Below are 24332 nucleotides of genomic sequence, written 5' to 3'. Positions count from 1 at the left end.
TGCTCTTTATGCTGGCAAAAAAATGGAAATTAAAGAGATGTCCATCAATTGTGGAATGACTGCACAAGCTGTGGCATATGATCATAATGGAATGAAATTTTTCCATAAGAAATTAAAAACAGGATGATCACAAAAAACCTGGAAAGGTTTATATCAAGTAATTCAGTGAAGTGACAAGAATCAGGACAACATTGTACATAGTAACAGCATTAAAGTTCAATGATTAACTCTGAATGTTTTAACTATTATCAGGATATAAGATAACTCCAAGGGACTTGTACTGAGAAAGGGCAGCTACCACCATAGAAATAACTGATAGAAGTTTGAATGCACATTGAAATATTTCATTCTTCACTCTATTTCCTTCAAGAATTTCTCTTTAATAGAAGTGAAATGTGTAATAATGTTATCAGACACATTTATTGAGTTGTTAAGAATACCCACATCTGAGTTACTCTTGGAAATCCTTTCCATACCCTTTAATTAGATTGTTTTCTTTTTATATCGGATTTTCCTTGGACACTATAATTCCTCCTCATATTTATAATTCTTCCTTTCATGTTCACAGTCATCTTGGGAGACAAAGTGACAAACTTTTATATTCGTCTGCCATTCCAAGAACTGAGGGGGATATCTGTAAGAAGCAAAATATCCATGACAAGAAAACCCCTTTCCAATGGGTAAGGTTCTTCACCCATGGTTTTTATTTTCCTGATTTCGATGAGAGATGTCTTCAGAAGCTTAAAAGCCCTCACTAGAGAGGAAACTATCACAAGTCTATTTGGCTACTCATTCCATCTCCTTTTCTTGAGGACTTTTGTTCTTAGTTGACATCTTGCCATGTGATAAAAAGAAATGGTGGCCCTTTGATGGCCTAATGTTTTATGTATAGGTTTTAAGATGGGGAAATAAATCTGTGAAACAGAAATTATTGCTTGGAATGTGATCTAGGCAAAGGTCACATTTTGGCTAAGTGTAGGAAGAAAAGGATAAATCATCTTTAACTACTTATTGCCAAACTAGTCAGACATTAAGGTCAGTAATATAAGAGAGCACTGACTCTTTGATTCTAGGTATGACTTCCCAAACACTCAATCTCTTTCCTTAAAACTAAGATCAGAACTTTGGGAAAAAAATTTTTTTCCCATGATATGATAATCTAAGATACTTCCTATCTGTGTGACCTTGGGAAAATCATTTAACCACTGTCTGCCTCAGTTTCCTAAGCTATAAAATGAGGGTGATAATAGCACCTACTTCCCAGGTTTGTTGTGAGGCACAAATTATATAATAATTGTAAAGAGCTTTGCATAGTGCCTGGCACATAGTAGGTGCTTAATAAATGCTTATTACTTTCTCTTCTCTCTGCTATTCTCTTAAGAAATGCTTATTCCCTTCCTCTGATATATCCTACATTCCAGTCAAATCCAACCACTTCTTGATCTGTGTATATATTCCTCAATTTTCTACCACCATGTTTTTGTTTAACAATGCAATAAACAGTTTAAATAGCACATACTCTGTAGAAGTCTGAGTTTTGTTGAAATGAACTGAAGACAATGTAATGCTCTTGAAATTTTGTTGGAATTTTAGGACAGTAAAGGATCTTGGACTCATCCAATCATTAAATGAAAATAAGGAGAAACCACCAAGGACTTAGAATGGATCTGGGCAAACAGGCTTCCAGAAAGTCTGCCCAACTTAAATTTAGTTTATCCAGAGGCATCAAGTTCATAATGGTATAATTAGGAATTCTTTCACCTAGGGGGAAAAGTTTAATATGGTAGAGATGAAGTAAAACAGGAGTAATACAATAGACAATACAGAAGAGAGCTGCTAAAATCTGATTATAAATTCACTTGCTGGGAGAGGGGATCCTATTTCCCAGGGAAAAAAAAAAAAAAACCTTTTCCCTAGGGTGGGATGTGGTTACATTATGAAGATGAGATCCTAATTGTCAGGGCTTGGGAGGCAGGATGGCAGCAGACCATCAGCCAGAGGAGATACAGGAGTGAAGACTGTTTGTGGTGTGAGTGGTATTGGGGAGGAGTATCCCACTCCAGTTGTCAATACACTATGGCATATCTTTACTTGTTATTGGGCCACTTTTCAGTCATGTTCAATTCTTAGGGAACCTATTTGGGGTTTTCATGGTGAAAATACTGGAGTGGTTTTCTACTTCCTTCTCTAGCTCATTTTATAGATGTGGAAAGTGAGGCAAATAGAGTTAAGTGACCTGTCTAGGGTCACAACACTAATAAAGTCTGAGGCCAGTTTTGAACTCAGGAAGATGAGTCTTTCTGACTCTAGACCCATTGCTCTATCTAGTTCACCACCTAGCTGCCCATAACTCTACTTATCCTGTCCTAGTTGTGGCTCCAATTCAGTATAAATTGCTTGAAGGAGGAATTTTTTGCTGTAATCTTTCTTTGTATCCCTAATGCCTACCTAGCACAGAGCTTAGAACATGGTAGGTATTCATTAATGCTTCTTGAGTGATCTCTTTCTACAAAGGTTCTAGAGGAACACCTGAAAGACTTCATGATGTAGTACAGTGGACAATTGATAAATTTTCTTAATAATTTCTTCACTTAACACTAAACAAAAACAATAATTATAACAACAATTTGGCAAACCTGATTGTTTTTCTTTCTTCTCCAGGTTCTTTGAATGTGAACGAAGGTGTGATGCTGATCTTTGCTGCAAAGGCTTTGGCTTTCTCAATGTTTCCCAGAGAGAAGGTAGGCTGGATTGAGGCTTCCCACATTTTTTTTCTCTCATATCACACAGTTAGGCTATCCCTGTGACATGGGGAAAAGAGGCTCCTAGTCCCTGAACTCCTGTTTTATAGATCCACTAAAATCTCACTGAAAAGTATTTTCAATTAAACAGAAGTGCTCCCAAAATAGTGTGAACCAAGGTAGTAGAGGATTTAGGCAACCACTATGGAATGAAGCAACAATATAGAAATGTAGTGGATGATTACATAGAAAGCACATCTCCATCTTCATCCTAATCATCATAACCATCATCATCATCTTCTTCTTCTTCCCCAAGTATAACACATTTCCCCATTGATCATGTCTAAATATATATCTCCCTTGGATTTTGAGTCTGTCATCTCTCTGGCAAAAGATTAGGAAAGGCCGTGAGTCTTCCTCAGTCCTTTGGACTTATCTTTTATCATTGAATTAATCAGATACCTAAAGTCTTTCGAAGTTGTTTTTCTCTAGAATATATTCTCCTTGTGTAAACTGTTAAAGCCCATTATTTTCACTTCAAATACCAAGCAACACTGTGAGATACCAGATAATTATATAGCAAACCTAATTTAAACACCAAGACTTCAGTTAAGGCCCAATTTCTTCATCTAGGGAGTCCTCTTAAATACTCCATCATTTTGTCTCCCTTGGACTCATGGTAGTAGATCACAAATAGGAAATTAGAATAATGACAATAACATTTCTTTTGTACTTAAGGCGCAATGTAGTTCCTTTAAAACAAATTTATATGGTCAAGAGTTCAAGTATTTTCTCCCTGCTTCTTAGATGAAAAAAAAAAAACGAATCTTAGAGGGATAAAATACACAATATTACCTAGCTTAGAAAATAGAAATTAGGTGTTCTGAAGTCTAGTGCTTTTCTTTCTAACATAATACACTGTCTCTATCCCCTCTTTTCTTGTTAAAAAGTCTGTGAGCATGGGGAAGCTAGCTGGCTAGTGGATTGAGAGCCAGACCTAGGAGGTCCTGGGTTCAAATATAACCTCATGCTTTCCAGATGTGTGACCCTGTGCAAGTCACTTAACTCCCATTGCGAGCATGGGGAAGCAAGCTGGCTAGTGGATTGAGAGCCAGACCTAGGAGGTCCTGGGTTCAAATATAACCTCATACTTTCCAGATGTGTGACCCTGTGCAAGTCACTTAACTCCCATTGCCTAGCCATCACCACTCTTCTGCCCAGGAACCAATACTTAGTATTGATTCCAAGATGGAAAGTAAGGGTTAAACAAACAAACAAAAGTCTGTGAACTTTCTCTTCTTCAGTGATAATGGTCATCACAATGACCCTTTTCCCCTTCTGATGGTCTTTGCATTGCCAGGAGGAGAGCTGATGTGCCTGACTCTGAGCCATCTAGGATTCCAGACATGCAGTGAAGAAGCCACAGGCACCTGGCGTATTTTGGACTGTAGCTCTCCTGATGTCGAAGTCAGAACATATCCCTTTGGCTGGTACCAGAAACCTGGTGAGTTACTGATTCATCCATCATAAAAGCTGAATGAAGCATCTGTTAACACTAAGACCTCACTGTTATAGAACATTGTTTATAACCTAGCATATTTCCCAACTCTATCATGCCTATCCAGCATGAAAACCTGCTTAGGGTTTCTCACAACTTCCTGTTTCTTCATACCTCCTAGCCAGATTTTGCCTTGGTCAAGGAAGGTGTCAGTAAGAAGAAAGTATGCATTGCCATTCATTTTTGGGTCCCGCCACTAGCCCAGGCTTTTCATCCAGGAGATACTTAATATACTTAACATTAGCTCGCATTGACAAACTATTTACTATATGCCAGACACTTTGGGGAGCACTTTGCAAATATATCTCATTTGAATTCTCCACAGCCCTAGTACAATGGTGCTATTATATTCCCCACTTTATAGATGAGAAAGCTGAGGCAAATAGAAATTAATTGATTTGACCGGGGTAACCTAGCCTATAAGTGTCTGAGGCCCTTTTTGAACTAAGGTCTTCCTGACTCTAAGCCCAACACTCTATTTATTGTACCACCTACTGAATAAATGAGTGAATGGATGGATGGAGAAATGAATGAATGTATTAACACAATCCAGAAAGTGGGAAAATCATGCTCTGAAACATGAAGGCAGCAACTATTGTCATTTACCTTGACGAGAGCATCAACTCTTTTTTCCCCTTATAATAGATGATATTTGAGGGTGTATATTTGATGGTATACTAGATAACTAATGGATCAGGTAGTTATCTTCATTTTGCCTAACCTCCTTCCTTTTGTTCTTCCCTCTTCAGAAGCCTTTCAGCCTCCCCTCCCCCCTTATTCAGTCTCCCTCAATTCACTCAATGTGAGCTGTGAGGTTTCAATGAAATAGTTCTTAATCTTTGTCAAACAAGGGGTTTATTTGGGGAAGACAGGACAAGGGTGGAGGATAAGGTAAGAGGGGTAGGATATCCCTATTCTCTACAGTGAGTCTTAGGTTGGAGGATATTGAGAGAAATGGCAATTCAGTCACTAGCATGAAACAGAGCCAGTCAGAGAGAGATACATGAACTATTGTCCTTCTTCTTCTTCTGCCTTCAAATCAGCCAGGCCACCTCCAACTTGATTATCCCAGAGATAAACCCAGCTTCTTCCTTCAGTCAGCCAGAAAGCCCAAAGATGCAGAAAAAGTCCAGCAGTTGACTTGGCTCCAAACTGCTTTTCCCTGTCACATTCCAAAAGGAATATTCATTTGACTGACAGCTGATCCATCTCCAGCTTCTATCCTTTGAATGCATGTCTCTTCCATACCCTCCAAAGTTGCTTGTAGTCATCTAATAAAGCAGAAGTAGCCTAGAATTCTGGGCCAGTGTTTTTAGCCTGCCTTTATGGTGCAGAATTGTCTGTTATGAAGGAGTACTCAAAATCCAGCTGACACCTTTTGGAGAAGAATTGTATAACTTTGGAATATGGCATTCCTTTGTGGCTTTCTTTTTACACTTGTGTTTATATTCCTGCTTGTGGGTCTGAATTTATATTCCCTTTGTTTAAAGGGATACCAGGAAAAAAAATCTTTTTTATTAAGACTTCTGAACAAACTGTTGGAAGTGGTATATAACTTATGATGTAGGCTTGGGCAATGATGGTGCTCTGTCCCAATGGCAGGGACTGGGGCGTCCTTGACCCTTTTCTGATTCCATAACCCTCTGATTCAGTTCACTTCCAAAATATGATAGAAGCATTCAGCTAATATTCTTAAGGAAGAGAAGGGAAAAGTGCCATAACTAGTCTACACAGTAGTCTACAAGGCTACTACTGCCTTGGGACTTCTTTGAATCAGCATTGAGAGAGAGGAATAGGTTTTAGGTAGCCCGTGGCATGCAGGGAGAGGCAGAGCCTAATATACACTAGACACTGTGCTGGGTTTAGGGGATAGAAGGACAAAAATCAAAACCCTTATTTCCCTCATGGAACTCATGGTCTATTGAGGTAGGCATAATGACAACAAAAATAATGAAATTAATAGCTAACATTTGTATAGTGCCTACTCTGTGTCAGGCACTGAGGTAAGCACTTTACATTATTGTCTCATTCAATCTTCATAAGAATCAGGGGAGATAGGTGCTATTACTATCCCCATTTTACAGATGAGGAAAATGAGGCAGACAGCAGTAGTGACTTGCCCAGAGTCTCAAAACTAAGTAAAAGTTTGAGTGAGGTCAGATTTGAATTCAGGTCTTCTTGACTCTAGACCTACCACTCTATCTACTGCGCTACCCAGTTGCCTCATCCTGTGTATAAATAAGAATAGATATACACAATATAGGGGGAAGTACTGGACCTATGATTTGATGGGCTTGTTGAATTCTCAGATGAGGAAACTCAATCACTGGAGCTTGCTAGGAACTTCCTTGTACCTCATAGAGAATGAATGACTTTCCTAGGGTTACATAGCCAGGATGTATCTGAGGTGAGAATTGAACTGAGATAATATTCAATAATATGATTTAGTTATAATATAATAATAAATAATTTAATAATAGCAGTTTTGGGGGTGGGGGAAGACACTAGTAACTGAAGAATTCAGGAAACCCTTCATGAAGAAGGTAGTTCTTCAGCTGAGGAGACTAGGAATCCTAAGAATCAGACATGAAAAAATAATATATTCCAGGCATGGGGGAGAGCCAGCTCTGTTCAAAAGACCAAAGACAGGAGATGAGGTGGGAGAGTTCACATCTGATGGTATTTGTCAAGCATAGAGAAAAAAATACATATATAAAATGAAAGAAAAATCAAACCTTTGTATCCTCTTAAGATTCCATCCAAGAGCCATTTTCAGTACTTGACAAGCATCATCACACACAAATATCTCTATTTACTTTGAAGAATAAAAAAGATGATCATATATGAAGTCATGAATCTCTTAAAGTCTATGTGACCATTGGTGTTTCTGGATCCCAGGTAAAGAATTCCTGCTTTAGAGGCTACCTCATTTAGCTTCCTCATTTTACAGATGAGGAAACTGAGGCTCATAGAGAAGTATCTTGCCCAAGGTCAGGCAAGTAAAAGAAGTCAGTGCCAGTCTTGTATTCTGACTCCAAATTCAGTGTCTTTCTCCTAAATCCGAAATAGAGAGAACTACATGGGTGTCATTTGATTTGATTATCATTACAGTTCAATTAATTAGACACTAAAGGAATTGTTAACCCTGTAGTGTATTGTAACCCTGTAGTGTGTGTGTGTGTGTGTGTGTGTGTGTGTGTGTGTGTGTGTGTTTAAATCACTAGATTATGGGACAGGGGCCATCTCTGATTGTTCTTTCTGTCTTTTGGCGCCCAGCACATAGTATCCTTTTCCTAAGTGCCCTTGTCTGGATATCATAAAAATAGTTTTCCTTATGTGTATATGATAATGCAATACACTGATGCTAAAAATAATATGCTTTGATCCATATTCATCCAATTCCAACAGTTCTTTCTCTGGAGGTGGATAGCACTCCCCAGATCATGTAAGTGCTAGGAGTAGCCAATTTTTCACAGCTGATCATTGTACAATTGTTGACTGTGTATGATGTTCTCCTGGTTTTGCTTATTCAGTATGACTTTTTAGTAGGACTCAAAAGAGGTTGAAACTTCATGAATGAAATTAAGCCTTTGGTTGGGATGATTGGAGGTTCGTGAAGTCTCTGCTTCCTTCTCTTTGTGGGTGTATGTGGGTGTGTGTACATGTATGTGAGTCAGTCACGAAGCATTTATTAAGTCATTACTATGTGCTAGACATTATGCCAGAAGGCAAGAATACACAGAAAAGGCAGAAACATTCCCTGCCCTCAAGGGGATTATAATCTGGTAGGGGAGACAAATACACACTATCTATAGAGTAAACAGAAAGAAATCTGAGAGGAAGACTAGCGGTTATGTGTTTCCTAGTTAAGAACTGCCAAGCTAAGTAGGCTTAGCCTGCAGGTGGTCATCCTTTGAAAGTAGCCCTTATGTCTAAACTGGATTTCTTTTCTTGTCTCCAATTATTTTGGACAAAGAAGGCTTGGTCTATGTAATTAGATGATCTCAGTGGGAGGCTGGGGGCGGCAGGAAGAGTGTTCCATTTATAGTTCCCTCCACCCCATTACTCATTGAATTAAAGGATAGAAAAGGATTCCTTTAGAAGCATTTAGACTAAAAGACTAGGCTAGACTATTGCTCATTGGATCTCTACTTGTCCAGAGATAGAACCTGGGTCTCAAGTCAGATGACCATATCCAAATTCTAATTCTTCTGCTTACTTTCTCTGTGTAGCTCTAGGTCACTTGCTTAATTTAGAAAATAAGGAGCCTGACCCAGCTGATTTTAAAGTCTCTTCTAGTTCTAAATCCTATTTGTATTCTTATTCGTATTTTTTTCTAACCTGTATTTGACATTTCTTTATGCTATGTCTCAGTTTTCATTTTTTGTCCCAAGTTTACATAGGAAATTGTGAGGTGAAATCCTATCCTTAAAAAGAATGACTTAGCTCAGTGATGCTTGGTGGGATATGTGGGTGGAAGGGAAGGGAAAAGGGGCTGTATAGGGAGTAGGAATCAGACCAAGACATTACATCAGCTTAGCAAGACTTGCCAAAAGCCTTCTCGAGGTGCTCATTGTACCGGCTGTCATTCCACTCAGTAGCGTTCTCTTTCATTCTGTTCTATATAAATGCCACTTTAGCAGGATGTTCTCTATGGTCAAATTGGCACAGTAAGGCCACAGATGGACCGATGTGGGCAGAGATAGAAAAGTTCCAGTTGAAACCATTTAGATGAGTACCTTGGGATTTCCACCTTCACAAAAACGCATGGGAAATGTGAACACTATGAGCCTCTAGTTCTCCATTGTTGAAAGCTCTCAAAGGTGGCACAGAAAACTGAACGGGGTGGTTACTAACCCTATGATCTTAGAAAAGACATTCTACTTCTTTTGGCCTCAGTTTCTTTGTATGTAAAATGAGAGGATGCTTATACAACAGGAAGGAAACTGAGGCCAAATAGCTTGCCCAAGGTCACATGGATAAAATATAGCAGAGCCAGGTTTCAAACCCAGGTCCTTTGCCCTAAGTGGTACAGTGGATAGAGAGCTAGACATGAAGTAATACCTGGGCAAGTTGCTTAACTCTAATTGCCTCAATTTCTTCAACATTAAAATGAGAATAATAATAGCACCTACCTCCTAGGGGGTTGTTGTGAGGATCTAATGAGGCATTGTTCAGCTCATAGTAGGTGCTTAATAAATGCTTGCTTCTTTCTTTCTTTCCTTTCTTCTTCTGCTTCCAACTCTAATGAAAATCAGAGGAACTGGTTTTGAATTCTGTCTTTTCTACTTTACTACCTCTATGACACTAGACAAGTTATTAAACTTCTCTTTGTTTTGGTCTCTTCATCTATAAAAGGAAATTAAATGAGATTTTTGTCTGAGGTTCAAGTCAGCACTAAAACTTGACATTTACTTTTGCGGGGGGGAAGTAAGACTTGAACTGGGGCTTGGAGTCATGAGGATAGGGGTAGGAAGAAGGTAGCACATGAGGTTCAAGGAGAATGAGCAAAGAATAAAATGGAAGTACTTCCACAGAGCATGAGCTCCTTGAGGGCAGAGACAGTTTTACTTTTGTACTTACAGTGCCTTATAAATAGCAGGTGCTTAATTATTGTTGTTGTTACTCACCATTCATCTTCAAAGAGGACCAATGTCATCATAGGGTGATGTCTTGACTTTTAATGCTTAACAACTACTTGATGAATGAATGAAAGATGAGAGAGGCAAAGGGAGGTAAATCAGAATATTCTTAGGCAAAGAGAATCTGGATAATAAGTTTAAATCTACAAGAGATTTAAAGAGATCATTTAGTCCATTCCTTCTCATTTTAGAGATAAGGAAACTGAAACCCTAAGAAGTACAATGACAACTCAGGGTCACACAAATAGAAAAAGTAGGATTCGAATCTAGATCCTGACTCCAAATCCAGTGTTCCTTCTGTTCCACCATGCTGCTTTTCTAGAGGCAATCTTTTTTTTTTTTGCTTGCTGAAAGACAACAGGAAGTCTCAGAAGACCCTGTAACTTTATCAAAGACAGAGGGCAATGCTGAACAAAGATGCATGCAAATGAAGGTATTTTCAGAACCCCCTCCCACCCAAGGCAGTCACTGCAGGTGTGCCCCCAAACTGTGAGAACTAGGAAGGAAAATGTTCTCAAAGTTCTGGGGACTAAAATGAAGGCACAATCAAAATGTGAAGAGTGGCTTTTGTGGTGGAAAATGCTGAAATTCTTCTGACTTCAATGGGTCAAGAATTGTCTGCCCTTTGAAGGTTGGAACTCAGTTCATTCAGCCTGCAGCTGTGTGTTGGCTGGAATGAAGGCATTGCTTTTGGTTTTTAAGAAGGAAATGTAAAATGTTGGTTTCTAGAATGGGCTAATAGTCTCTCAACTTCCTCTCACTAAGCACACATTCATGTGTTCAACAAACATTCGTAATCAATAGGGCTGAGCCTGTCCTAAAATCTTGCTTGTTGTTGTTGTTGTTTGGTCATTTCAGTTAACTCTGACTCTTCATGACTCCATGGACCTCTTTCCATAGGGTTTTCTTGACAAAGAAACTGGAGTGGTTTTCCATTTTCTTTTCTAGTGAATTAAGGCACATAGAGGTTAAGTAACTTGTCCAGGGTCACACTGTCTGAGACTGAATTTGAACTCAGGCTTTCCTGACTCCAGGGCCAGTGCTTTATCCACTGAGCTGCCAAGCTGCCACATAAGTTTTCCTATTGTCATCAAAATATGAATTAATCATATTTCAATACATCTCAGGATCACAGAATCTTAAAAAATAGGAAGGGCCTCAGAAACTCATCTAGTCCTTCCCTTTCCTGAACAAGAGTCCTCTCTACAGTTTATCCAACAAGTTAATGATTGACCAGCTTTTAATGGAAGAACTTCAGAGAAGGGAAGCTCACTAACTTTCAAACAACTCAGTTTTTTTGGAGATGGCTTTTTTTGTTAGGAAGTTTGTTTTTACATAGCCTGCCTCTATCTCTCTTTGAAACTTCCATCCACTGATCCATGATTTCATTGATAAGACTTCTCCTTAAGCCAATTTGGCTTATAGCCACCTAATCAAGAATCTTCATGAGTTTCTGTGGGGGAAAAAAATGGAAATCTTCTGCTGGCAGTCAACTCTCTGATAATAAAGCTCTCTATAGACAACTTAATGAGTTTGGTCTTCAGACAATGGACTTGGGTTTGAGTTTCAGTCCTGTTCTGAATTCTTGTACTCTTTTCATCTTGGTGGGCTCCACCAGAGGTTACACTCCTCTATCATTGCCATAGAGGACAAATGCTATTTTCCATATGATGAATACTAAACAGAAGAAGACATTAGTGGAAGATAGTGGACATATATAAAATACTTCAAGGATTTGTGATTTCATACAAAAGTGTCATTTTCTGCTGGGGTAGAGTCATTCCCCCTTGACCTACCACTTTAGTTCTTGACCTAATTCCAGCCATTGATTAACTGTGCTACTTGCCTCCTCTACTTTTATTTTCATGCTGGAAGAAGCCACAGGATTGTGCTGACTGGGTTCACTAGAAATGTATATTATTTAATCTCAATGCCTTAAGTCAGTCCTCTTTATTCTCCTGTAATCATATTCCTCACAATGACTATTCCAAACCTTCTCTTCTCTATTGAAGTTACTATTATTACCCTTCCCTCTCAATAGAGGACCTCTTCTCTTGCTATATTAAGAAAAATATTCTCTGTGATCTCCCTCCTTTCTCCTATTTTATGTCTCAAAATTCATTGGATTTATCTTCCATTCTCTCCTCCTTTATCCTATTTCTGTTGAAGAGGAAGCCCTTCTCCTCACCAAAGCCAATATCTATGATTATAACCTCGATCCCGCAACCTTCTGTCATCTCTGATAGATTGTCCTCTCAATCTTTCACTTGCTCTTTCCAACTTTCAATCTCTTTCTAGCTATTGCCTGCCTTATTGCCATCTACAAACATGCCCAGGTCTCCCTTATCTTTAAAAACTCTCATTTGGCCATAGTATACACTCAAATGATTGTTCAGTATCTCTTTTTCTCTTTCACAAATTCCTAAGGGAAACTTTTTTAAACTCTCACTACTAATAACAGCTACTTTCTTACACTTCTTAATCCATTGCAAACGGGTTTATCACCCAACTCAAAGTGCTGTCTCTACTTTACCACTCTACAGTTTTCTCCACTCTTTTCAAAGCTACCAATGATCTCTTAATTGCCAGTTTTAATAGCTTTTCCTAAATTATTTTTCTTCTCTGTAATATTTGACATCATTAAACACCTTCTCTTCTTGGATCCATTTTACTCTCTGGTTTTCCTGATGCCACTCTCTCTTGCCACTCTCCTACATGCCTCACTACTCTTTGTCTGCAACTTTTCAGAATCATCATTCATGTAATGATGATTTTTAATTGTAATTTCACCCCCAGGCTTCTGTCCTCAACCCTCTTCTGTTTTATCTCTATTCTCTTTCTCTCTTGGTGATTTCATCAGACCCCATGAGGTTAAATGATGATTACAGGCAACTGTAGATTATTCAGAGGAGTTGTCTATTGACCTGTGTCTGTCTCTTTTCCTTGCTTCCTTCCTTGCTTCCTTGCTTCCTTCCTTCCTTCTTCCTTCCTTCCTTCCTTGCTTCCTTCCTTTTTTCTTTCCTTCCTTCCTTCCTTCATTCCTTGCTTGCTTGCTTCCTTGCTTCCTTATTTCCTTCCTTCCCTCCTTTCTTCTCAAATTTCAGTCTGGCATCACTATCTATTAGACATTTCCAAGTGGATATCCAACTCAAAATGTTCAAAACAGAACTCATTGTCTTTTCAAAACCCACCTTTCTCCTCAACTTTTTTGTTTCTATTTAAGTCACCAACAACCTTTCCATTACCAAGATTTACAACCCCAGAGTTATCTGCACACCCTACATCCCATCATTTACCAAATCTTACCAATCCTTCCTCCACATTTCTGGTCTTTAACCTTTCTCTCTACTCATTGGCCAATGCCCTATTTCAGAGTATCATCATTTCTCTAATGTTGACTACAATAGCCCTCCATTGGTTTTACTACTTTGAGTCTCTCCCTTCTTAACTGCCAAAGGGATATTCCTAAAGCACAGGAGCATGGCATATCATAAAGAACTGACAAGTTCCACCAGATGAAGCCTTTAGGGGATAATGATAAAATCATAAGATAGAAAATACTTGACAAGGGTTTCTATTTCATGTTCTCTTTCCTCAGAAGTACTGGACTCAATCCATGCTAGACAAATAACAGACCTTTTAAAAGCCTCTAAGCCACCTATTTCTGACCTTTCTTTATCCAGTCTTTTCTACTAGAAATGAAGGTGCTAGATTATTTTCTTTTTGGGAAAAAAGTATTACTCCTCTGTTCAAAAAATGTTAATGGACCCCCCTTACTTACTGAATAAAGATAAAATACCTGAACCTGTCACTTAAAAAGCTCTCTATAATCTGACCCAATCCTTCCTTTTCAGCCTCATCTCATACTACTTTTTTCCCTTGTTCTCTGCATTTCAGCCAAACCAGATCTTTCACTTTTCCTAAACAGGTCTCAGGTTGTTGATAGAAATTGAAAAATCCAACTCAAATGTCACTTCCCCTACCAAGGTTCTCCTACTGGAAGCAATTTCTCCTTCATCTATTATTGTAGCATGTTATATCCTTGTTACACAATTTTCTTATTCTAAATTTTGTGTATTTTCCTCTGTACTTGGTCATGTCACCTAATAAAGAAAACTGTCCTATTTATATTTTATACACTACAATATTTACCATGGCACTTTGGACACAGTTTTCACTCAGCCAGTATTTGCTGAATCAATCAGGGTTTTCTACAGAGTTGATGTTTCAACCTCCCCTTCTTGACTATCCATTGCCTCAAAACTCACAATCTGGAAATTCATTCTAAGGGCTAATGAAAATAATTTCTGGGCAAATTAAGCCCATTTACTTTTTGTATTGTTTCACAGCAAAGGAGAAAAATCACAAAATCCTATTATCCTAGTGGGGAGATAACTGATATAATTATAGATTTTTTTTAATATGCCTGGCATGTATTTAGCTGGTCATCCAACTTAAAAATACAGGAAGAAATGGAGAAAACAGTGAATGACTAAACACATCAGCCCTACTCAGGAAAAAAACAAACAAACAAACAAATATTCTAATGATAGTACATGTATCACCATCTTCATATCAGAAGAATAATGCTCATATATAAAAGAACTTGAGATGTTATCTTCCACCAATCACAGGAAATTTCTTATATGGCTTATTCAGTTCCTACCTAGTTCATACCTTTGATTGATTGAGTCCAAAAAAGTATACAGAAATTGTTTATATCTTTGCTTTATTAATTCAGTAGAGGTACCTAGGAATTGATATATCTTTGATTCCATAGTGCCTAGGAATTGATTGAAACTAGCTTACATTTTTTATTGATTGATTCAATAAAGATGCTTAGGAATTGTTTTAATTCATTTATTGAATGAATGATTCTATAGATTATAGATTCTATAGTGTCAAAGAGACATTCTCTACTGATAAGGCTATCAAGGTGTAGAGCATCTTGCTAGTTATATTAATTGGGTTTTTCAGGTTTGGGACGTCCCTCCTACGTCTTAAAGATCTAGACTGACATTGACTAACTTACCTGTGGTCTATTACTCTTCTGTATCTTAGTATAAACAAGTTGTTTAGTTGTCATGGCCAAAACATGTACTCAGTGCTAAGATGCTACTGATAATGGAAGGGCAACAATGAAATCTTTCAACCATTCTATTAAAGCACTTTCTCTTTTCTTCCTTTCAGTGGTTCAAGCTGATGCTTCCAGCATGTGCCCATCTTCCCTTCTGCCTTCCCCCCTAGAGAAAGGTAAGTGTCAGATCTTTCTTAATTCCTCTGCCTGCCAAAGATGCTATACTCTTTTCTAATCTGAATGATCTCCAAACACTAAATGGAAAATTTCTCACAATTATCATCATTAAACCCACATTGGATAATGACAAATAAGAATGTCCATGAACTGTTTTCATCTGTTAGTGTTCATTTACTTCAAAATTTTAGAAGACAACATATGTGTTCAATGATGTGAGCCTCCGTTCACAAATGAATGGATTATCATTTGTCTATACTATAATAGAATCTAGTTTTTCGATTATGACCCAAAATATGTACATATATATTTCATATGTAAATTCACACAAACACATATGTATATATATGGAAACATACACATATACCCTAGTAGCCATTCTGATGATCTGCCTCTTTGAGGTTCTCTCAGTTGGACCTTGGAGAACAGATATACACATATCACTAGGCTTCTTCTGGGGGCCTTTCCAGCATGGTGAGGCCTACTGAACCTTATGCCCCATTGGTATAGCCTTCAAGATTCCAGAATCTCCTTTGGGTCATGATGACTCATTCTGATAAGACATCAGTAAAGGAAATATTGTTCTCTTTCAAATTCAATTCAGTGTAAGACAGATCTTACTTAGGCCTGATCCCAGAGGGTTTAGTTGCTGAAACACCAAAATAATCTTGAAATAATCTTAGAAGATGGGATTTTTCTTTCTTCTACTGTTTTATTGAATGTAGATTTTTATCACCTAACACCAGTTTTGAATATCTGTGATGTGGTAAGGTGAGCCACAAGGCTGAGCCTCATCTATGATATAATGATAAAAGCATTGGCCTTAGCAGAGGACCTTGGTTCAAATTCTGCCTCTGGTGGCTTCTTCCTGTGTGACTTTTGGCGAACCATTCAACCTTTAGGGGTTTCTTTATTATATAACTCATGAGGTTCCTTTCATATCTACATCTATTAGCTCTGTAAGAATTTCCTTTCTCCCTAACATAGCGTGCTTCCTGTAGCTCAGATCTGTTGTGATGATGCCCTCTAGGCTATCCCTTTTTCCACTGGTGAGGAAACAAGGCTCCCAGGCAAGACTGTAATTGATGAAAAGGGTATAAATGAATAAAGAGCTCTATCCCTTTATAAAGTTTTGCACTTTCTTTTTGATCTTATATTCCCTCTTACTTACCTAATAATGGTGTATTTTTAGCTCCAGCATGTCTCAAATAGAATAAGGGAAGAAGGGTTTTCTTCTCTACCTATATCAGAAGAATGAAGAGGATTAAATTCATATCCTAACAGCCTATCATGCACAGTTCTACTTTCAAGTCCAAATTCACTCCCTGGGCTCAAGAACTTAGCACCTTGGCTTCTCAGGGCTTCCATGATAGACTGGTTAGCTGTTCAATCCTTCCTGGAATCCTGGTTCCAAAGTTTTCTTGGCTTGAACTCCAATCCCATGGTTCACCTTGACACCTGAAACTAGGGACAAACAATTCAGAACAGAAAAACAAACCAACTAACTAAAAAAACAAAACAAAACAAAACAAACAAACAAACAAAAAAACAAGACTCCAGGCTCATTTCTTAGAGCTGAGATAAAAGAGGAAGAGCAGGGTAAGGAAGTCCTTCCGCTCTCATTGTTTCTGTTCATGATTATTATTTCATGAGTGAATTTTGATCTTTTAGAAGGAGAGAGAGAAATATATATATATATATATGGAGAGAGAGGGGGGGGGTGTGGAGAGAGGGGGGGAGAGGGGGAAGAAAGAGAGAGTGAGAGAGAGAGAGACAGAGAGACAGAGAGAGAGAAACCAGTAGCTCTGTTTTGCCAGTTTTAAAGATGAAGACAGCCAATCAATGAAGACTAGTCCCAACTCACATGGTAGGGAATGTAGAGCCCTCCACATTAGTTAATCTGGCCATGCCCCAAGGGCTCCTCAGGGCACCTTTATGGTTGATGATCTAGGCATGTCTAGACAAACACAGATTGCATGCAAAACATGTGAGCTATACTAGACAGTCTTTAAGGTCCTTTCCAGCTTTAAATTATAATTCTGTGTTCTTCGTTTTTTGCAAAAGGGGCTCATCTAGTTACCATTTCACTGAGATTGAGTAAAACACTTTCTTTACCAGGTCATTGTGGTAACTCTGAAACAAATGCCATATTTGACCACATACATGCACAGATACAGTTATGTCTATGAGGCTGACAAATTGTAACCAAATGCTACCTCCACACAGTAGCAAACATTTGCCAAAATAAATATAAGTGGGGACAACCCCATAAGTATAGGAGAATGGCTCTGGTCTTGGAAGGGGAATCTTGGATATTGGTATAAAATCTATGTCAGGTCAAGTTGAGTAACAGCATCCAAAGGACATTATCTGCTCCTCATTCTGCCTGTGGCAAAGACGTTGTCTATGTCAAGGTTATAGAAATTGCAAAGATCGTTTTAATTGCCAGCTTAAGAAATTGTGCTAAGCTAGCTGTCTTCCCAAACTTGTGATTATAGAGCCAGACTATGGCCAAAGTGTAAGAGGATGTTATTTTTAACTCAGTGCTCTTCCTTAAAGTACTGGCCCTCTTCTTTTTGTCTAAGCAAATCTGTTTGGTTCATTAAAAACAGTTAGATTGAGAGGTAACATGATAGAGTAGATGGAATATTGGACTTGAAATCAGGTTGACCTGGGTTTTCATTCTGCCTGGAAAATTCAATAATCATATAAGCCCGAGTGATTCACGTTAACTCTATGGGCCCTGGTTCCCTCTTCTACAAATTAAGGGCATTGGTCTCTAGAGCTATGATTGTAGGAGAGGGGCAAGTTCATCAATGGGGCTGTAGATTGAGTAGCATCACTCCCCAGTAAAACCCCTGCAAATAGTCATAGTATTAAGATCCTGGTGGGACCATCTGGAAGCAGCACATAGGAAAACACACTAAATTTGATATTAGGGCAACAAGGCTCAAATCTATCTCCGGAATTTAGGATATGTGAGATTTGGACAAAGTCATTTCAGCCCACATAATCCTCAATTTCCATATAAGCAAAATTAGAAGTTTGAACTGGATGTTCTATAAGAAATCTACCATCCTAAATAGAAGAGGGCATGAAACTCAAAGGTAAGTGACTTGCCCAAGGTCATATAGATAGTAAATAGCAGAGCTAGAATTCAAACCCTTAATAATTGGTTGTCCAGAAGTGGAGCAGCTAGGTGGCACTTACTAGCTGTGTGACCTTGGGCAAATTACTTGCCAAATACTGTTGGCCTCAGTTCCCTAATCTGTAAAATGAGCTAAAGAAGGAAATGGCAAATTACTCCAATATCTTTGCCAAGAAAACCCCAATTGGTGTCAGGAAGATTCAGATATAATTGTAATGATTGAACAACAATAAAAAGTAGAAGGATCTGCCTCAAGGAAGAATGGATCAGTCAACCAGTGTGACCCATATCAATGATCTCTGTTATTGCATTAGGCTGAGGCTGATGGATCACTTGAGTTGGGACTTTTCTAATAGACCTAATGCTGGAAGCATATATACGCTAAGTCTGGTACCTATATAGTGAGCCCTAGAAGGTAAAAGGCCATGAGGCTGCCTACGAAGGGGTGAACCAATCTAGGTTGGCAAAAATGGAGCAGAGTGAAATTTCTGCATTATTATTATTGGGGTCAGGCCCTTGAAGGGCTTGGCTAGGTAGAGAGACCCAGGCTCATAAAAAAGCAGTGGGACCCCCTCATTGGAAATTTTTCTTAAAAACCCTTTATCTTCTGTCTCAGAATCTATCCAAGTATTGGTTCTGAGGCAGAAGAGAAGTAAGGGCTGGGTAATTGGGGTTAAGTGACTTGCCCAGGGTCACACAGCTAGGAAGTATCTGAGGTCACATTTAAGTCCAGGACCTCCTGTCTCTAGACATGGCTCCATCCATTGAGCCATTTAACTGCCCCTTATTAGACTTCTTTAGGCAAGGTTAGATAACCTTGACAGGTTAATGTATCTTCTTGGGTGTGTTATATATTTCTTGTCAGAAATGTTATGAATGATCTTGTGAGGTACATAGTAGAAGGGATTGATTCCTATTTGGATCTGTGTTGTATGATATAGCCACTGGAGTCACTTCCATTTCTAATATTCTGTGATTTCTTTTGTTTTGTTTTGTTTTAATTTATTTCTAAGAGACAAAGGTTTATATTTCATACTGTGTTGATCTTCACAGGATAGAAAATTAAATCCTTGTTACTGTATATTTTTACACCATTACCTTCTGTCATACAGTCATTACAGTGTATTGTTTTTTTAAATTTAATTTAATTTTATATTTTTAAATTTTTTATTTAATTAGATGATTTAAAATATTTTCCATGGTTATAAGACTCATGTTCTTTCCCTCCCTCCTCCCCCAAGCCCCCTCCCGTATCTGGTGCACAATTTTCGCTGTGTTTAACTTGTCATTGATCAAGACCTATTTCTGTATTATTAATATTTGCATTAGGGTGATCTTTTAGAGTCCATTTTCCCAGTCATATCCCCATTGACCCATGTGATCAAGTAGTTGTTTTTCTTCTGTGTTTCTACTCCCATAGTTCTTCCTCTGGATGTGGATAGTGTTCTTTCTCATAAGTCCCTCTGAATAGTTTTGGATCACTACATTGCTACTAGTAGAGAAGTCCATTACATTCAATTGTGCCACAGTGTATCAGTCTCTGTGTACATTGTTCTCTTGGTTCTGCTCCTTTCACTCTGCATCAATTCCTGGAGGTCATTCCAGTTACCATGGAATTCCTCAAGTTTATTATTCCTTTGAGCACAATAGTATTCCATCACTAATATATACCACAGTTTGTTCAGCCATTCCCCAATCGAAGGGCATCCCCTCATTTTCCAATTTTTTTTTTGCCACCACAAACAGTACAGCTATGAATATTCTTGTACAAGTCTTTTTCCTTATTATCTTTTTGGGGTACAAACCCAGCAGTGCTGTGGCTGGATCAAAAGGCAGACAGCCTTTTAGCACCCTTTGGGCATAGTTCCAAATTGCCCTCCAGAAGGGTTGGATCAATTTAAAATCCATCAGCAATGCATTAATGTCCCAATTTTGCTGCATCTCCTCCAACATTTATTACTTTCCTTTGCTGTCATGTTAACCAATCTGCTAGGTGTGAGGCGATACCTCCAAGTTGTTTTGATTTGCATTTCTCTGATTATAAGCTATTTAGAACATGTTTTCGTGTGCTTATTAATAGCATTGATTTCTTTATCTGAAAATTGCCTATTTATGTTCCTTACCCATTTATTAATTGGAGAATAGTTTGATTTTTTGTACAATTGGTTTATCTCTTTATAAATTTGAGTAATTAGACCTTTGTCAGAGGTTTTTGTTATGAAGATTGTTTCCCAATTTGTTGCTTCCCTTCTAATATTCTTGCATTGGTTTTGTTTGTACGAAAACTTTTAAATTTAATGTAAGCAAAATTATTTATTTTGCATTTTGTAATTTTTTCTAACTCTTCCTTGGTCTTTAAATCTTTCCTTTCCCAAAGATCTGACAAGTATACTATTCTGTGTTCACCTAATTTACTTATAGTTTCCTTGTTTATATTCAAGACATTCACTCACTCTGAGTTTATCTTGGTGTAGGGTATGAGATATTGAAGCCTAATCTCTCCCATACTGTCTTCCAACTTTTCCAGCAGTTTTTATCAAGTAGTGGATTTTTGTCCCAAAAGTTGGGATCTTTGGGATTATCATAGACTGTCTTGCTGAGGTCACTTACCCCAAGTCTGTTGCACTGATCCTCCTTTCTGTCTCTTAGCCAGTACCATATTGTTTTGATGACCACTGCTTTATAGTACAGTTTAAGATTTGGTACAGCTAGGCCACCTTCCTTCACATTTTTTTTCATTATTTCCCTTGATATGCTTGATCTTTTGTTCCTCTAAATAAACTTTGTTATTGTTTTTTTTTCCTAATTCAGTAAAAATATTCTGTGATTTCTTGACTCTCAGTCTAGTGCTTCTTAAAACCATGTATCTTTGGGCATTTGAGATGATTTCCATTCTGACTAAGCTAAGCATTAAACAAGCTATGGTCAGAATTACTCAAAGACAAAATAAAATTCCACTCCCTTTGTTTAAACGTGTGCTCATGCACGTGCAGGGAGGCTCATACACAAACACACAGAACATCCATTAGATATTCAGAACATAGAATTAGAACCGTCATGTTTTTAGTTCTGCATTCACCACTATGATTTGAAACCACAAGAGTTGCAAAATAGGAATATGTCTGAGACTAGACCATCTGTGCTTTTAGTTACCAAAAAGGAATTCAGAGTTTGGATGGGTTCCATAGATATGCAGGGGGAAAAAATGTTTCTGGTCTTCTGTAGGCTCCCCAGAGCTGTCAGAATCTAAAAGTCTCATTCCAGCATGGATTTTGTGTGCGGGCATTTGTTTATCATTGGATTTTTGTGGGTGACCACCTTAAACATAGTTGCATATGACCTTTTGGAATGGGTCATCAGAAATAAGTTTTCCTTAATGAGATATAATAATAATGTAAAGATCTTTAGCTCAGGGGATAGAGATGCCCTCTTCCATTTTAATTTAATTTTAATTGAACTTAAATTTAATTTAATTTTAATTTAACTTTAATTCTCATACTCATGTGGACCCATGAGTTCATTTCAGAAGAACTGTGGCCCCAAGTAGGGCAATCAGCCTTTTCTCTCACTTTTCTGTTCATTAAATGCCTCCTACCCCAGAATCAAACTCTGGGAACAATCTCTAAAACAAATCTTAGGCTTGGCACATATTCAGAGTCTTCTCAAAATGGACTAATAGAGTTTCATCTAGAAAGATACCAAATGTACAAGTAGATGAGGTTACCATATAGTAATTAAATCTTCCACCACAAAAACAATGTTTAAACTTAAATGACTCACCAGTACATATAGACTCATACTTAAAGCATGATGCAAATGCCAGGCTCTTCATTTTTACTTTGGATCTGCTGTCTAAAATATTCACTCGGGTCTATGTGTTCTGGACAGCTTTGCATTCATAGCTCATTCTCCTGATAGTGGTCATCTTTTCCTGTGAAAAGCTCTTTCAGAGACTACATCCTGAGGAACCCAGGAACCCTGGAGGTAGCATCAGATTCAAAAAGTCCATCATTCATGATCACTTTTCAGTTATCTGGGCTTGGGAAAGGAACACAAAGCAGAAGTTGCTTGCAGAGTCTTGAGGTGCTTCACTCACAGGAATCCAAGATTTTGAAAACATTTTTGAACAAATACCTTATGTGACTGATTGGTGGGGATCCTTTCCTTCTTACAGGAAATCTAAAAGACAGACTCTAATAGACCCATCATGTTCCAGAGTAAATCGTTTGAAAGTCAATTGAATGGGCTACACTTCCTGGCTTAGAGGCTAAACTTCCTGGAGGTAGTCCATAGTTCCAGAAGTTGAGGATTGGGGGTAGGTTAGTGTAGAGATGAACATGATGATCAGCCAGATGACTTCAGAGTTCATGTTCTTTATCAAGGGTCCTGCCAGAAACAGCCAGGAAGAAGAAAGGCCTGTTCTCATATATCCTCCTTGGTGGTGACCAGTGTTTTATAATAATAGCTCAACATTTTAAGGGAGATCATGGGAATCATCTAGTCTAAACATCTTATTTCCCAGATAAGGATCTTCCACAATCTAGGGAGTATGTCAGACTTCTAGCTTTACTATACTTCTGTACTATATAATTTGAGGTGGAGTGATTACCTCCTCAGTGTTCCTATAATTTCCATCCTATTGTTGCATAAACTATAGGTTCAGTGTCTTATCCCTCACTTGAACTGATATTCTGGGTCTGTAGAGGGTAATTTCTTGCCTTGGGACTCTAAGGGACCATGAGGTTCTGACATAGAGGTTTTCACTAATTCTGTATCTCAGGAACCAGTGGGCTTCCTTCATAATCAGTTATGTTAGTCAGTCAACCTTAATTATCTTTAAAAACACATATTTACTAAGCTGGAGATACACTCTTGCGTAAGTACATACAGAGTACAGGGGAAAGAGGGCTACAGTTTATGGTGGATGCAACAAAGGGATTACTCATTACTCAAGCTCATTTTGTTTGAATTCTTTTTCTCTCCCTTATAAACCCTTCATAAATTTCCCTGTGGTTATATTGAGCCCTTGCTTATTACTGAAGCTATCTTTGCTCGGTATATTCAGTTGTCTTCATTTCCCAATGTAGACACTGCCATCAGCCACAGCCATTTTAGGGATACTGGTAGGAAGCTGAAGAAAATTTCAAATTCTCTGACCAGAAGATCAAGATTCTTCACTCCTTGTCAAATTCTCTTCCCTGAATTTCCTTCTCAGGAATTGGGGAGGAATGGCTTCCACCACTGAGCTGGCCAGATATCTGAATGCCAAATTCCAAAGTGATTTACTATCTTATTGAAGATTCATGGGGCATAATGAAGTGTACATTATTAGTTTAATGATTTTGATTCAAAAATCACAATTTTTTAAATGAAATAATCCAATCTCATCATTTAATGGCTGATTCAATGAAGATGCTCTTGCCTGTTAAAAGCTGCAGATCTAGAGTATCTCATTAGTTACTTTAAGTATGTTGGCATGATCATTTGGTAGACTTGGTCAATCCCTACTCTTATTATCAGAAATTAGTTCCTTCTTGTTGGTCATAATCAGATCCAGAATACATGTTCCTCTTGTTGCTTCCTCTACTAGTCAAAGAATGAAATTATCATTAAGGAAGTAGCACAATTGTTAATTGTTCTGATTTTAAGACAGAAAGCTCCAACAGATATCTGAATAATTCAAGTCTCCTCTCCTCTATTACTATACAACTGCCATGTGCCTGGCCATGCCAGGTTTGTGATCTGTAATCTATTTCCCAAACTCATTATCAATTTTATCTCTTGTTCCATGAGCGCAGACTATATTCTGGTACCATCTAGTTTAATTTTTTGCCTCTGTTGATCTTTGCCTAAAGGGTTTCCATACTTCTTCCTCGCTTTGGTCCCTGATTCTTCATGAACCTGTCTTCCGAATAAATTGAGTTACTCTTTACCAACAGCCCCAAATCTGCCCTGTTTCTTTTACATGGTGTATAACCCTGTAGAACCA

At 38.1% G+C, this 24332-nt stretch overlaps 1 protein-coding gene across 1 annotated transcript in view; it reads left to right on the top strand.

Moving 5' to 3' along the window:
- The window catches only part of TG (thyroglobulin), a 384892-nt gene that overhangs the window by 159623 nt on the left and 200937 nt on the right, over nt 1-24332 (top strand). Inside the window, exons 32-35 of the mRNA XM_056821020.1 lie at nt 569-680; nt 2662-2741; nt 4102-4245; nt 15132-15194. Of these exons, the coding sequence (XP_056676998.1) occupies nt 569-680; nt 2662-2741; nt 4102-4245; nt 15132-15194 (399 nt within the window). The remainder of the gene's footprint in view (nt 1-568; nt 681-2661; nt 2742-4101; nt 4246-15131; nt 15195-24332) is intronic.

The sequence above is a fragment of the Monodelphis domestica genome, chromosome 3 (genome assembly GCF_027887165.1).
Source record: "Monodelphis domestica isolate mMonDom1 chromosome 3, mMonDom1.pri, whole genome shotgun sequence".
Classification (NCBI taxonomy): Eukaryota; Metazoa; Chordata; class Mammalia; order Didelphimorphia; family Didelphidae; genus Monodelphis; species Monodelphis domestica.
Note: the sequence above shows the minus strand (reverse complement) of the source record. Positions and strands in the feature narration are given on the sequence as shown.